General features: G+C 43.6%; 2 protein-coding genes and 2 non-coding genes across 4 annotated transcripts; 1 reads left to right on the top strand and 3 right to left on the bottom strand.

Moving 5' to 3' along the window:
- Window positions 1–2,585: 2,585 nt before the first annotated feature.
- LOC120049638 (HAUS augmin-like complex subunit 6) lies at window positions 2,586–10,100 on the bottom strand. Its single transcript, XM_038995956.1, has 16 exons — window positions 9,664–10,100; window positions 9,365–9,460; window positions 9,200–9,278; window positions 8,952–9,084; window positions 7,352–7,496; window positions 6,959–7,021; window positions 6,760–6,814; window positions 6,477–6,650; window positions 5,991–6,190; window positions 5,642–5,771; window positions 5,420–5,522; window positions 5,247–5,325; window positions 4,828–4,960; window positions 4,546–4,632; window positions 3,704–3,836; window positions 2,586–3,598 (listed from the first exon to the last, which is right to left on the bottom strand). Exons 1-16 carry the CDS (start codon window positions 9,789–9,791, stop codon window positions 2,832–2,834), a joined length of 2,505 nt encoding a protein of 834 aa, XP_038851884.1. The 5' UTR covers window positions 9,792–10,100; the 3' UTR covers window positions 2,586–2,831.
- LOC120050175 lies at window positions 4,389–4,519 on the bottom strand. The gene has a single exon (XR_005477178.1).
- On the bottom strand, window positions 5,047–5,177 carry LOC120050174. Its single transcript, XR_005477177.1, has one exon.
- A 71-nt stretch (window positions 10,101–10,171) lies between the features above and the next one.
- Window positions 10,172–13,471, top strand: LOC120049233 (tripartite motif-containing protein 16-like). The gene is made up of 6 exons (XM_038995468.1): window positions 10,172–10,996; window positions 11,142–11,237; window positions 11,446–11,679; window positions 11,918–12,077; window positions 12,199–12,258; window positions 12,373–13,471. The coding sequence occupies exons 1-6, from the start codon at window positions 10,406–10,408 to the stop codon at window positions 12,900–12,902; spliced, it is 1,671 nt and encodes a 556-aa protein (XP_038851396.1). The 5' UTR covers window positions 10,172–10,405; the 3' UTR covers window positions 12,903–13,471.
- Window positions 13,472–13,873: the final 402 nt, after the last annotated feature.

Here is a 13,873-nt window from a genome sequence, read left to right as displayed (position 1 = left end):
TATATACTGAACAAAAATATATGCAACAATTTCAAAGGTTTTACTGAGTTACAGTTCATATAAGGAAATCAGTCAATTAAAATAAATTCATTAGGCCCTAATCTATGGATTTCACTTGACTGGGAATACAGATCTCTTGTAGAACAAGACTTGTTCACAGACACCTCAACAACAAAGTAGGGACGTGGATCAGTAAACCAGTCAGTATCTGGTGTGACCACCATTTGCCTCATGCAGCAGGATACATCTCCTTTGCATAGTGTTGATCAGGCTGTTGATTGTGGCTGGTGGAATGTTGTCCCACTCCTCTTCAATGGCTGTGCGAAGTTGCTGTTAAATTGGCAGGAACTGCAATGCGCTGTTGTACACGTCAACCAAGAGCATCCCAAACATGTGCAATGTGTGACATGTCTGGTGAGTATGCAGGCCATGGAAAAACTGGGACATCTTCAGCTTTCAGGAATTGTGTACAGATCCTTGCGATACGAGGCTGAACAGCACGACGCTGGGCCTCAGGATCTCTATAAAATGCAATTGCGTTCGTTGTCCGTGGCTTATGCCTGCCCATATCCCCACTGCTACCATGGGGCACGAGAGTATAGTCTTATTTTAGGGAATACTGTGCCACAAACTGCATTGCTAGTAAAATGCCTGAGCTGACACACCCAAAAATGTTGACATCTTTGACACCAGCAAATCGCTCGCCCACACCATCTGCCCGGTAGTTGAAACCAGGATTCATCTGTAAACACACTTCTCCATCGAAGGTGAGCATTTGCCCACTGAAGTCAGTTATGACACCGAACTGTAGTCAGGTCAAGACCCTGGTGAGGACGACTAGCACGCAGATGAGTGTTTTCCTGAGACAGCTTCAGACAGTTTGTGCAGGAATTCTTCAGTTGTGCAAACCCACAGTTTCATCACCTGTCCGTGTGGCTGGTCTCAGACGATCCCGCAGGTGAAGAAGCCGGACATGGAGGTCCTGGGCTGGTGTGGTTACATGTGGTACTGAGGCCGATTGGACATACTGACAAATTCTCTAAAACGACATTGGAGGCTTAAGGTTCGAGAATTTAACATTAAATTCTCTGGCAACAGTTCTGGTGGACATTCCTGCAGTCAGCATGCCAATTGTACACTCCCTCAAAACATGAGACATCTGTGGCATTGTGTTTTGACCAAACTGCTTCTTTTAGTGTCCATTTATTGTCCCCAGCACAAGGTACACCTATGTGATGATCATGCTGTTTAATCAGCTTCTTGATATGCCACACCTGTCAGGTGGATGGATTATCTTGGCAATGAACTGCTCACATCCCGGTTACATACATTTGTACACAATGAGAGAAATGTTTTTTGTGCATATGGAAAATGTATGTGATTTATTTCAGCTCATGAAACCAACACCTTACATGTTTATATTTTTGTTGTGTATTAAGCAAAGCAGACTGCACAATTTTCTTGTGTTCTTAAATTTACAGATAGTCAGGGGCACAACCCAACATAATTTAAAAACATAGCATGTGTGTTTGGTAGGTCCACCAGATCTGAGTCAGTAGGGATGACCAAGGATGTTCTTTTGTGAATTGGACCATTTTCCTGTCCTGCTAAGCATTCAAAATGTAACACGTACCTTTGGGTGTCAGGGACAATGTATGGAGTAAAAAGTACATTTCTTTAGGAATGTAGTAACATAAAAGTAGTCCAAAATAAAAATTCAGAAGTACAGATATCCCCCAAAAAACAACTTATGTTGTACTTTTAACAACACTATGCTCACTGGCATACTGAAGAGGTGTGCTCTTCAATGACTAATCCTGGTTTCAACTGTACCAGGCAGACAGCGTGTATGACCTGTGGGCGAGCAGTTTGCTGATGGCAACTTTGTGAACAGAGACTACATACAACAAACACAATTGCATTTTATCGATGGGAATTTGAATGCAGAAATACCTTGACAAGATCCTGAAGGCCATTGTCGTGCCATTCATCTGCCGCCATCACCTCATGTTTCAGCATGATAATGCACGGCGCCATGTCGCAAGGATCTGTACACAATTCCTAGAAGCTGAAAAATGTCCCAGTTCTTCCATGGCCTGCATACTCACCAGACATGTCACCCATTGAGCATGTTTGGGATGCTCTGGATCGACGTGTATGACAGCATGTTCCAGTTCACTCCAATATCCAGCAACTTCGCACAGCCATTGAAGACAAGTGGGACAACATTCCACAGGCCACAATCAACAGCCTGATCAACTATGTGAAGGAGATGTGTCGTGCTGCATGACGCAAATGGTGGTCACACCAGACACTAATTGGTTCTGATCCACATCATGTTTTTTTCTTATTGTATCTGACCAACTGATGCATGTCTGTATCCCAGTTATGTGAAATCCATAGATTTGGGATTAAGGAAATCAGTCAATTGAAAAAAAGATGCATTATGAACTTTAACTCAGTAAAATCTTTGAAATGGTTGCATCAGTGTAGTTTAGATGATTGAACCCCCAATAACGCCATGCAAGTGTAAACAAGGCCTTTACAAGCCCAGGAACTGAATCCCCAAAAATATTTAACCCTGATTGACATTGGTAAGAATTTAATTCATTTAACAATATACAATTCATGTTTGTTTATTCTCACCCATCATATGTCATTTTAGACAAAAAAAAATATTTAACTTGTTTCTATAGGAAAAACAGACCATGTTAGATTGGCACAGATATGTACAAATATTTTAATTGCATGTGCTTTGAAATTAGTTAGCCTTAATTGTGAAAAAGTAAGAAACTAGAAGACTGCTCAGAAAATATATAAATGTGGTGACACTACAGGTCATCTATGGGGGAGAATGTGAACAATTGCGGGAGGTTATACTGCCCTGTTCTTGGCGGTGAGGGGCTCTCTAGAGTGTCCAGATCCAGGGAAAAGACCTTGTCTGTCACTTCCACTGTGGCTGCAGTCTCCAGTGTTGCTGCCATCAGCCAGTCGCTGGTGTCCAGGCTCCTCTTGTCATGCTGTGAGGGAGAGGGCTCTGGCGCCCCCTGGCGGTGGTCCATGAAGGAGGCCTCTCCAAAAGCCTGCTGGATGTTGTCCAAACGCCTGCGTGCGTCCAGCAGGGCTGGCTCAGTCTCTGTGGTGAGGAGATATGGGATGTGGGGGAGGAGCAGCTCTTCCTCCTCGGTGTTGGATATGTCCCTGGAGTTAATGGAGGTCAGGAGGCTGCTGTCGTTGCCCGGCAGCTCAGGAAGTGTCTCCTGATCTATACTGAACTGCTCGGGGAACACCTCTTGGTTGATGCTGAACTGGACCACGTCGCTGTTGCTCAGGCTATTGAGGGCCTCCATGTTGGAGGAGTCCCAGGACAGGGTGGACATGAGGGAAGCCTGCTGGGGGGCTGCAGTACTGCACCCGTTGGTGGGATCCAGGCTTGTGTTCAGGGAGGTAAAGTCGTGGCCAAGGGAGGCCTCATGTACCTCACTGAGGGGCATGAGGCACCCGAGAATGTTGTCGCAGTCAAACGTAGCAGACAGGGGAGGCTCAAAAGGCCTGCCTTCCTTCACTGCCCTTCGCCAGGAACTCTTCACATCCAAAACTGAAGGGGGGGAAAAATGAAAGAATTGCTCCTCTGGCCAACAAAAGTCAAAATTGAAGAGCATTCTGCCCTTCAAATTACATCAAATAAAGGTCCAATACTCACTCAAACTCTCTGGGGTACGTGGAATCTGCTTCCTGGTGGAGAAAGGGTCTTCGCCAAGAGTATGGAGTAGGTCTCCCAGCTCAAGTCCTCGTAAACTTATGTTGCCAGGGCTGGTGGTCACAGCCTCCGCAAACTAAAAACGCACACAAACAGTAAGGAATTGAAAATGCTCCATGCATGGCATGTTAAGCAACATGGTACAGACAATACCAGTCATACGCAGATCAGAGGTTAGAACAGAAATGTTCCACTCGTGCCGAGCAGAACCCCTATTTATTTAGTTCCGTTCCAGTGTTCCGACTAGCATTATACAGTTCTGCACCAGTTCAAACCCCAAAAAAGTAATGCTTCAAATAGTTATTTTTTACCATTTAAAATTAGCAGTTTTTACATTTAGCCAAATCATTAACTCCACCAATTAGCGTGGACAGAGCAGCTTGCTATGGAACATGTAAGCTAGTTGTTTACATGCTTGATGGACAGTTAAGTGCAGGCGCGTGATGTGACAGATTTGACGGGTGTGGATAGAGTGAAAGAGGGGTGAACATTGAGGGGGCTTGGCTTGAAGCGCTGAGCATCATGACATATGAATTGGAATGGTTTAGGCCATTATTAGCATCCTAACTTCACTGAATTATACATTCTCCTCTGTTCCCAGAACCAGTTCCAACCCGATGCAGGTATGGATTGTCTGCTCCGTATCTGTCCGTTGCGATTTCACTCAACTCGCCCCGGTCATCAGAGAGCAGGTATGCTATAAGGAGAGCTAGCGACAGTCAGAGCACAGCTCAGGACTGACCAGATATCTGCCTCCCATCAACCCCCCCATATGGAAACTGTACCCGATTTGCTAAGTTGTCAAACTCAGAGTCAAGGATCTGAGCCTTTTTCTTCACCGCAAACACACGAGGAGTCTTCCTTACACTGGCCTATAAGGAAACAGAATGGTCACAAAGGTGATTAAACATGTACATAAATTAGGGACATATTTTGGTATTCAGGGGTGAATAAAAGGCCAAAAGCCTTTAAATCTAAAAAAGATTTATAACATTGAATTAGCTAAAACAAAGCCTTAAAATATATATTTTTAAAGCCAATTAGGATGTTTGTTGCACATCACCTACCGGCAGGTGGCTTGGTGAGGGAGCTTTGGCAGGGACAGCCAGAGGAGATTCACAAAGTGCAGGGAGGGGAGTCAGTGGGAAAATGTCCACACTAGGAAGATATGCAATCATCTCAACAGCTGGAGGGCAAAGGCTGTCAAAAAAAGAGACCTGTTATAAAGACATTCTGTGGATCAAATGATGTTGGAGATATGGTTAGAAAAAACAAGACTGGATAACGGTTGTCTGCTCCGTATCTGTCCGTTGCGATTTCATTCAACTCGCCCCGGTCATCAGAGAGCACGTATGCTATAGGGAGGGCTTGTGACGGACAGAGCACAGCTCAGGACTGACCAGGTATCTGCCTCCCAACAACGGAGTATTCAGAATATTAGTTGCCCATTAGCAATGAATGCAAGGCAAGAAGAGTTTTAATATACCTTTTGAGGGTATAATCCACTGTGGTAACGGTCTCCATTGGAACAGAGTCAGTCGCCACAGGCTTCTCCTCAGGAAATTCTAAGTTATGAAATCACCACAAGGTACCACTTGTTAAAATATTCAGTTAAACAATAAAAGCAACTTAGAAGTGGAAATGTTTTGTTTTACTCACCGGGTAGCTTGGCCGGATACTGAGAGAAGATGCTGGATTTGAAGCTGGCGTCGGTGGCCGGCTCAAAGGACAGAGGAGCCATGGGGAACAGAAAATCCAGGGCCTAAAGGGATAGAGAGTACACCCCTCAGTCAGATTTGAATAGCCCTGGCCTAGGGAGTAGGGGCTGTTGCTGGACAAAGCCATTTAATACATCCATGTCAAACTAGAAAAGGCACTTACAGGATCCTCGTTGAGGAACGAGGTCAGCGGCGTGCGTTTCAAACAGTCCGCCCACTTCCGGTCCCACTCCGCCTCCAACTTTCTGATGAGGCTCTTCACCTCGGGAATTTCTTCCTTTGAAATCCTCTTCCTGGTAAGAGAAAGACAGTGATGCCAGAGAGAACAGAGCTTGACAGTTTAAAATAGCTATTAATACTGTCCAAGACGGATTTAAATTGCTGCTGTCTTGTGTTAAAAGACAACGAATTACAAACATGTTAAATGCTGCTACGCAATTCAAACAGTATTACATAAACTGGGTAGCAGTACCCCAACAAGCAAGCCTCTGCGATAGCAGTTTGTAGCCCACCTCATGACTCGGAGATCCTCAATGGCGCGGGCCATCTGTAGGTTCCTCTCCTGCAGGTGCAAGGGGTGGAGCTGGGCGATGGGGGTGTGTCCTGCCACCCGGGTCCTTTCCTCCCCTAGGAGGACCAGAGCCTGGTGGAGCAGCTCCAGCATACGGAGGATGTTTAGCTGGCCTGCCTCGTAAACACCGCCCACACTCGACTGGCGAACACACAGAACTTACTTAGTGATAAACACTAGAGCAGTACCCACAGCACTCAGAAAGTTCCACTTATTTGTAGCATTTCCAGTACTAGCATACCTGATTCAATCAGTTAACTAATCACCATTCATTCGTTTCATCGGTTGTGCTAGCTCTGGAACATATCAAACATGTGGAACAGCTGGGGTTACTTGAGAGGTTTGGGAAACATTGCGCTGACATAAGGACTAGATTCCAAATGCACCATCACCCGCTAAACTAAAAAGACATTTTTGCGCATCTCACCAGGTGGGACAACTGCTCTATCCGCTCTAGCAGAACCCGGGGGATTTTGAGGGCAAGGTCCGTCCCATCCAGGGTGTACTGGTCCACATCTCCCCTGATGACACTCTCCACCACCCGCCGCGCCTCCTCCAGGGTGGACAGCACTCCGTCCATGGACGACCACAAGGAGCGAACCTGAGGTGTGTTCAGAGGTGAAACGGTCAGACTATTGCAGATAGAAATGTTATGAATGTCCATTTCTAGTCATGTTATACAAACTATAAGTCATTTATAAAATGAAAACCTTCTGAATCTTGTCAGCTTGAGGGGTTCCCTCCTGTTCAACTTTCTTGTGACGCCTGGGCAGGGGAAATACATTTATTTTACCAGCTGCCATTGATTATTAGCACTTGGTGTGTAATGTTTGATACAAAAAAGTTTTACATCTCAACTACAGCCCCCCAAAAATACTTCAAAAAGGGTAGATGGAGACTCATACATACTTGTGCAAATCATCATACTTTGCATCTTCAGCCCTCCAATCTCTCAAAGACTTCACTCTTGACCTACAAGAGAGAACAGATGTAGAATGGCAAAACAAGGCACATTTGAAAAGAAACAACAGTTGACTGGCAAAGGCAAGACATTCACCTCCGGCCATACAAACTCCAAACCTCTGTGACCACCTGGTTTTAAGAGGGCGGCTTAATGATTACCTGCTCATCATTTGCACCTGTGCTAATTAGCCAGAATCACGACACACCTAACCAATGAATTTTTTTTTATCCAACCGAATTGGTCTCAACATAAATGACACTTTTCTAGTCATTGTAAACATCAGTGTATCTACAAAAACACATCCAATGCCTGTGGTTTGTGTAGTTGCCATGACTTACTGGGCCTGTCTCTGGTACTCCTGCAGCATCCGGTCCTGTTCCACAGCTCCTCTCAGGAATCTGGTCTTGATCAGCTGAAACCGCTTCAGCGCCATTTCCACAGAAGAGGCAGGGGCTGCCGCTGCCTCTGGGACCCACGTGCCATCTAACACACATTGGCTGCGTTCACACAGGTAGCCCAATTCTGATATTCTTTCACTAAATCGGTCTTTGACCAATCACAGACCTTTTCACATTAGTTTTTTTTTTTTTTACAGAGCTCATCTGATATCAGAATTGGGCTGACTGAACATACCCACTAGCTAGGTTTCCATCCAATTGTTGACAAAGTGATTATTGTAAAATATGGCAATTTTCCCACAAGAGATGTTTCCATCAAAAGTACCTCTTGCGGATAAAAAATAATAATTTAAAGTCTGTGCGTGATGACATAGTGCACATAAAATAACTTAGCAGTTAAATCCCCATGTACCAAAAAAACAAACAAGTTAAATTGGTTTGCTTCACATGTAACTCTACTGATGGGTTTGTCACACAAAAAAAGTGCGTTATATAGTGAATATGCCCACTGTTAATGGCACGTGCACTCTAACCAATAGCTTGCAGATACAATGCGGGTATAGTCTACATGAGACTATTATGGACAAAAGAGCAAGATTATGTAATTTGTCAAACAGCAGCCAAGCATCGATCATCATGTCACCAGAATAAGACCCTGGATATTTATTGGAAAGCAGCATCACGCTCATCACATTGCACTTTCACCACCCTGTGAAGCTCATGATTTATTTCATCTGTAGCCTAATAAACTGCATGTCTTCGAGTCGTAGTGGGAGGACCACACAGCATGTCATCGCGTGACTCCAAGTTTCCCTCAATATAATGGTTATTATACCAATATTTGTGCATAAAAGCATTTCCACCGCCATTTCTCACATAATCTTATAGACACAAACACCCCACCTTCTCTAGCATATTTTGTTTTGTCGACATTTGGAAAGTTACCCAACAAATAAGCTGTTTCCATCAGGCCTGTCGTGACATGTACTTTATGTGCATAGAAAGGTTAGATGGGACCTGGTTATTGACAAACAGTTGCAATTCACAGGGAGATGAAAAGCCAATTCTGCCTTTTTATTTTACCTTTATTTAACTAGGCAAGTCAGTTAAGAACAAATTCTTAATTTGGTAACTGCCTTGTTCAGGGGCAGAAGGACAGATTTTTTACCTTGTCAGCTCGGGGATTCGATCTTGCAACCTTTCGGTTACTGACCCAACGCTCTAACCACTAGGCTACCTGCGTTTAGACAGGCAGCCCAATTCTGCCATTTTTTTCACTAATTGGTCTTTCGACCAATCAGATTAGCTCTGAAAAAGATCAAAATCTGCTTGTGTGAAAGCAGCATAAGAAGTCCAAACCTTGGGCTAGTCATAGTGTAAATTTGATAGCCCCATAATGACAAAGCAAAAACAGGTTATTGTGTGTAGCTTGAGGGGGGGAAAACAATTTAATCCATTTTAGAATAAGGCTGTAACATAACAAAATGTGGAAAAGTCAAGGTCTGAATACTTTCTGAATGCACTGTATAGGTCTTACTACCTGTTGAAAATGTCTTCATCTCATGCAACATGACATGATTGGCTAGATGGAGCATAAGGTTGACGAACTTGGGTCCACCAGGCGAGAGGAATAGTGACGCCACCACTTTGGGAACTGTGCTCCCCTGCTCATCCTGAAAGCACAGATCAAGTTCAAACACTTTAGACCTGTTGACCAGACAGTATGCGTCTGCTGCAACAAGTAGGTCAAATCGTGTACATCTGAAAGAAGACATGTCAAATCCTTACCATTAGATCTCGCAGCCAAGCACAGGTCACCTTACGGAATTCGGCATCTGCTTTGTGGCCCAACACTGGCCAGCAATGCCTGCATACAAGACCCAGCATTTTACATGATTGCAAAAAATGACAAATGTGTTGAGAAACAAGCCGGGAATGGGACCATCATCATACCTGTATGCATCGTGGAAGCGTGCAGGGTTGAGTTTTTCTAACAGGAAATGGGTAACTATGTAGAATGCGTCCTTGTTTGGTTTGTCAAACATATTGCTGTTGGTGAAAAACTGGTGTCAAAACAGGCTTTTGACTGACCTGAGAGAATGGAGTCGTTCTACCTCTGCCTATTATTTTATTTTCATTGTCATGACATCGCCAGTTTGTCTCACTGGTTTGAAACAGGGTTGCAAAACTGATGTTGATACTGTCAACGCTAACTGTTAACGTTAGCTGTTACCACAACAATCAATACTTACGGTCCAAGAATCATGTGTTTGACATTGGCTTTGCTGGCTCCTGATGATGCTGCGACTTCGGGTTGAAATCCAAGACCCACAAGAGACCACCACAGATATTTGCCGTTCGTTCTCTGAAGAGTCGACATTCTTCCAGCAAGCTGACAGTTTTGAGATCTAAAAGTTATCTAACTGCTAGCTAGCAGAAGACTGAAACATACGATGCAACTAAATTAACGGTAGCTAACTAAATTGTCTAGCTAGTTAACGTTAGTTGGGCAGAAAGCGAACATAGCTAGCGATAGTAACTAACGTTACCGTCGTCGAATTTCAACAAATGATACAAATACAATTGCCGTAAAAAATTAAAGCATGTACACCATACATATGTAGTTACTCGATATTACGCATGCCAACTTCGATGAATGTCTTCTTCAAACCGCCAAATATTTCAAGAAGAAAATAATTAGCCGGATGCTGATATGCATACTTCCTGTGTTGCGCATAATTTTGTCCCCTGCAGATCTCGGATTGATCCTTCGCTGCTAGTCGATTCAACAATAATAACCACATTTGAATTGTCATATCTTGAATTGATAATCACGACTGGTAAAATGTGTATTATTGAATTGGAATTAGACTAGTTCAACTGGGGGACTGGGATATATTTTAAACGTCTAGCTGTCTAGATTAATTCATTAATTCACGTTTTGTTTGTATGTAGCATTGCTACCGGGGTGTGTCTTTGTGAGTGATCGGTGAAATGGCTGAGCAGGGAGTTCTCCTGGACCAGGGCCAGTTCTGCTGCTCTATCTGCCTGGATTTACTGAAAGAGCCGGTCACTATCAACTGTGGACACAGTTACTGTAGCAACTGTATTGAGGACTCCTGGGATAAGGATGACCCAACGGGTGTCTACAGCTGTCCCCAGTGTAGACAGACCTTCTCTCCAAGGCCTGCTCTGATGAAGAATAGCCTGCTAGCCATGGTGGTCGGGAACATGAAGAAGACAGGGCTCCAGGCTACTTCTCCTGCTCTGTGCTTTGCTGGACCTGGAGATGTGGAATGTGATTTCTGCAATGGGAGAAAGCAGAAAGCTCTCAAGTCATGTCTGGTGTGTCTAGCCTCTTACTGCGAGACTCATCTCCAGCCTCACTATAATGTAGCTCCTTTGATGAAGCACAAGCTGGTCAAAGCCACCACACAATTACAGGACAATATCTGCTCTCATCATGACAAACTGATGGAGATTTTCTGCCGGACCGATCAGCAGTGTATCTGTTATCTGTGTACCATGGATGAACATAAAGGCCATGATACAGTCTCAATCACTGCAGAAAAGACTGAGAAACAGGTGAGAATCAGAGCTAATCTTAAGTTATTGTGATCAAAACAACATAGCAAAAAAACATCACATGTAGATAGGCATATGAGACAGATTTGCATTGTTAAATCGCATCACTGCCATGTAGCTCAATAAAGTGTTTTTTTGTCCACAGAAGCAGATAGGGACGAGTCAGCAGAAGGTCAACCAGAGAGTCCAGGAGAGGGAGAAAGAGTTGAAGGAACTGCAACAGGCTGTGGAGTCTCTCAGCGTGAGTATTGACCAGAGGAGATTAACCATGTCATCTTTGTTGCAGTCGTGTTGGGCAGATCATATGATCCCAAACCGCCTGGAGAAGCGTTTGATATCTCAGGAACCACAACGATATGATATAGCAATCTTCTGAGGCTCCAAGTCAGAGAAAGAGAATAGACTTTTTAACATAAAGCCATCTCTTGTCTACATTTGTGTTTTAACAGCGCTCTGCACAGGCAGCAGTGGAAGAAAGTGAGAGGATCTTTACAGAGTTAATTGACTACATTGAGAGAAGGCGCTCGGAGATGAAGGAGCTGATCGTAGCCCAGGAGAATTCAGCTGTGAGTCAAGCTGAAGCCCTCATGGAGCGTTTGGAGCAGGAGATCACTGAGCTGAAGAGGAGAGAGATTGAGCTGGAGAAGCTGACACACACAGAGGATCACATCCATTTCCTGGAGGTAGCTTCACTGAGTGACCATCTGTCTGTTATTGCAAAAGGAACTCGTTATTCTGGGGTGGGTTTACCAAAGCCTTTGTAGCTAGCTAAAGTAGTGAGTAGTATGTTATTTATATAGCTAGCGGACTTAGACTTATGTCTCTCGTAGAGTAGCAAAGTGCTTCATTTTAGGAATTTGTTAGTTCACACACAGAAGATTGACTGTCAAACATCCATACAAATAAATTCTCTCTCTGCAGAGTTATCAGTCTCTCGCCAGTCCCAGTGTATTTTCAGACTTGCCCACCATCGATGTCCGTCCTCTTCAGTACTTTGAGGATGTGAGTGAGGCTGTGTCTAACCTGAGAGAGAAACTGGAGGGCATCTTGAAGAGAGAATGGTGCAGAATCTCCACCAGAGGTAGGTTAGAAAGTACCATCTGTTCCATCTGCATACTTTGATGACATTGAAGTTCTAGCCTACACTGCATTATATTGTCTAATCATAACACTCTTTCACTGTGTGTGAATGTGCGTTTCAGTGAATCTAGTGGATGTTCTACACCCACCCGAGCCCAAGACCAGAGCCGACTTCTTACAATGTGAGTCCAATTGCTAACAGTTGTCTTTTCAATGATACTCACCACAAACCCTGAGATGCAAGTAAAGAGGGGGACTCATATCATATCTTTTTTTCTTAATTTCTCTTCCCTCAGATTCATGTCGGCTCACCCTGGACCCAAACACGTTATACAGACAACTCTTTCTGTCTGAGCGGAACAGAAAGGTGAAACTGAAGCGCAAAGGCTACTCCTACCCCAGTCGTCCAGACAGATTCACTCAATTGTGTCAGGTGCTGTGCAGGGAAGGTCTGTCTGGGCGCTGTTACTGGGAGGTGGAGTGGAGTGGGTGGAAGATTTATGCAGGCGTTTCGTATAAAGACATCAGCCGATCTGGGCCTGCGGATGATTGTCAATTTGGACACAATGACAAGTCCTGGAGTTTAGAGTGCTGTAGTAATGGTTACTTTTTCCGACATAATAATGTAAAGACTGAAGTGGCACGCCCTCAGTCCTCCAGAGTAGGAGTGTACCTGGATCACCAGGCGGGCACTCTGTCCTTCTACAGTGTCTCTGACACAATGACCCTCCTCCACAGTGTCCAGACCAGATTCACGCAGCCCCTCTATCCTGGGTTCTGGCTTCATTGCTTTAAGACCACAGCTGAGTTATGTGAGTTAGACTAGAGACCTATGTCAGTGATGCTTTACCCTACTATTCTGTGAGTTGTTTATCAGATATAAAACTTTCCTTCTATGAACCTCAGAGGATTGACTCTCACAGATTGAGCTCTCTGTAGTCTAGATAGAATTTGAGGTTATTTTCCCCAAATTGTAGGATGTTTAAAATCAAGTAGTCGAGTTAATCTAATGTCTGTGTTAGTCAGACAATCCATATCACTAGTGAGATTTTACTTCTGACAGTATGTATTAGGGCAGGCAATACATTGTTTTCAGAATGATCTCTGAACTTGACATGTCTGTGTGTTATTGCGTATTCTATGTCAGCAATTTTTATGTAGGCTACTGTGCATATATTGCAGTCAGCGTTTTTTTTGTTGTTGATGGTATATTCAATTTGTATGTGTCCTAGAACTCATGTTGCATCATGTTACAGGTCCCCTCGAGGTCCATATTATACCAATAGTTTTTCAATCAACTGAAGTAAGTAGTTTACTGAGCCCTTATTAACTCAATATTGACAATGCTGAAGCAAATGCAAACTGATAAATAAACTGTGTATTTGTTGAACATCTGATTAGTGTATTACTTCTTAAACCTTCAGAGCCTCCTAATGCTCTCGTGACAATCAGTCGTTGGTGTCATATTTACATTTGAGTCATTTAGCAGATTATATTATTGTTATGAGAATTTTGTTATCAATGTTCATAAACTTCAATTAACCTACTCAGTCTGCAACCCAGAGTTTGTAAGATTCTGGTTTAAATGAAACAGACAGATTTCTCAGCTTACAATAGTCAAAATGTTTATTCACGAGGACGTCCTAACATCAAAAATGCAAACCCAGTCTTTATAACACACAAACAAGTTCAAATCTTAAGTTACGCCTTGCTCAGACAGTCTGTGTTTTTCCACTACATAGATACATTGTTTAATCTGCAACGATGTTTCATCATTTTCTGCAAGCCTAACAGTTT

The sequence above is a fragment of the Salvelinus namaycush genome, chromosome 6 (assembly GCF_016432855.1).
Source record: "Salvelinus namaycush isolate Seneca chromosome 6, SaNama_1.0, whole genome shotgun sequence".
NCBI classification, from domain to species: domain Eukaryota; kingdom Metazoa; phylum Chordata; class Actinopteri; order Salmoniformes; family Salmonidae; genus Salvelinus; species Salvelinus namaycush.
This window is presented reverse-complemented; position numbering and strand designations above follow the sequence as displayed.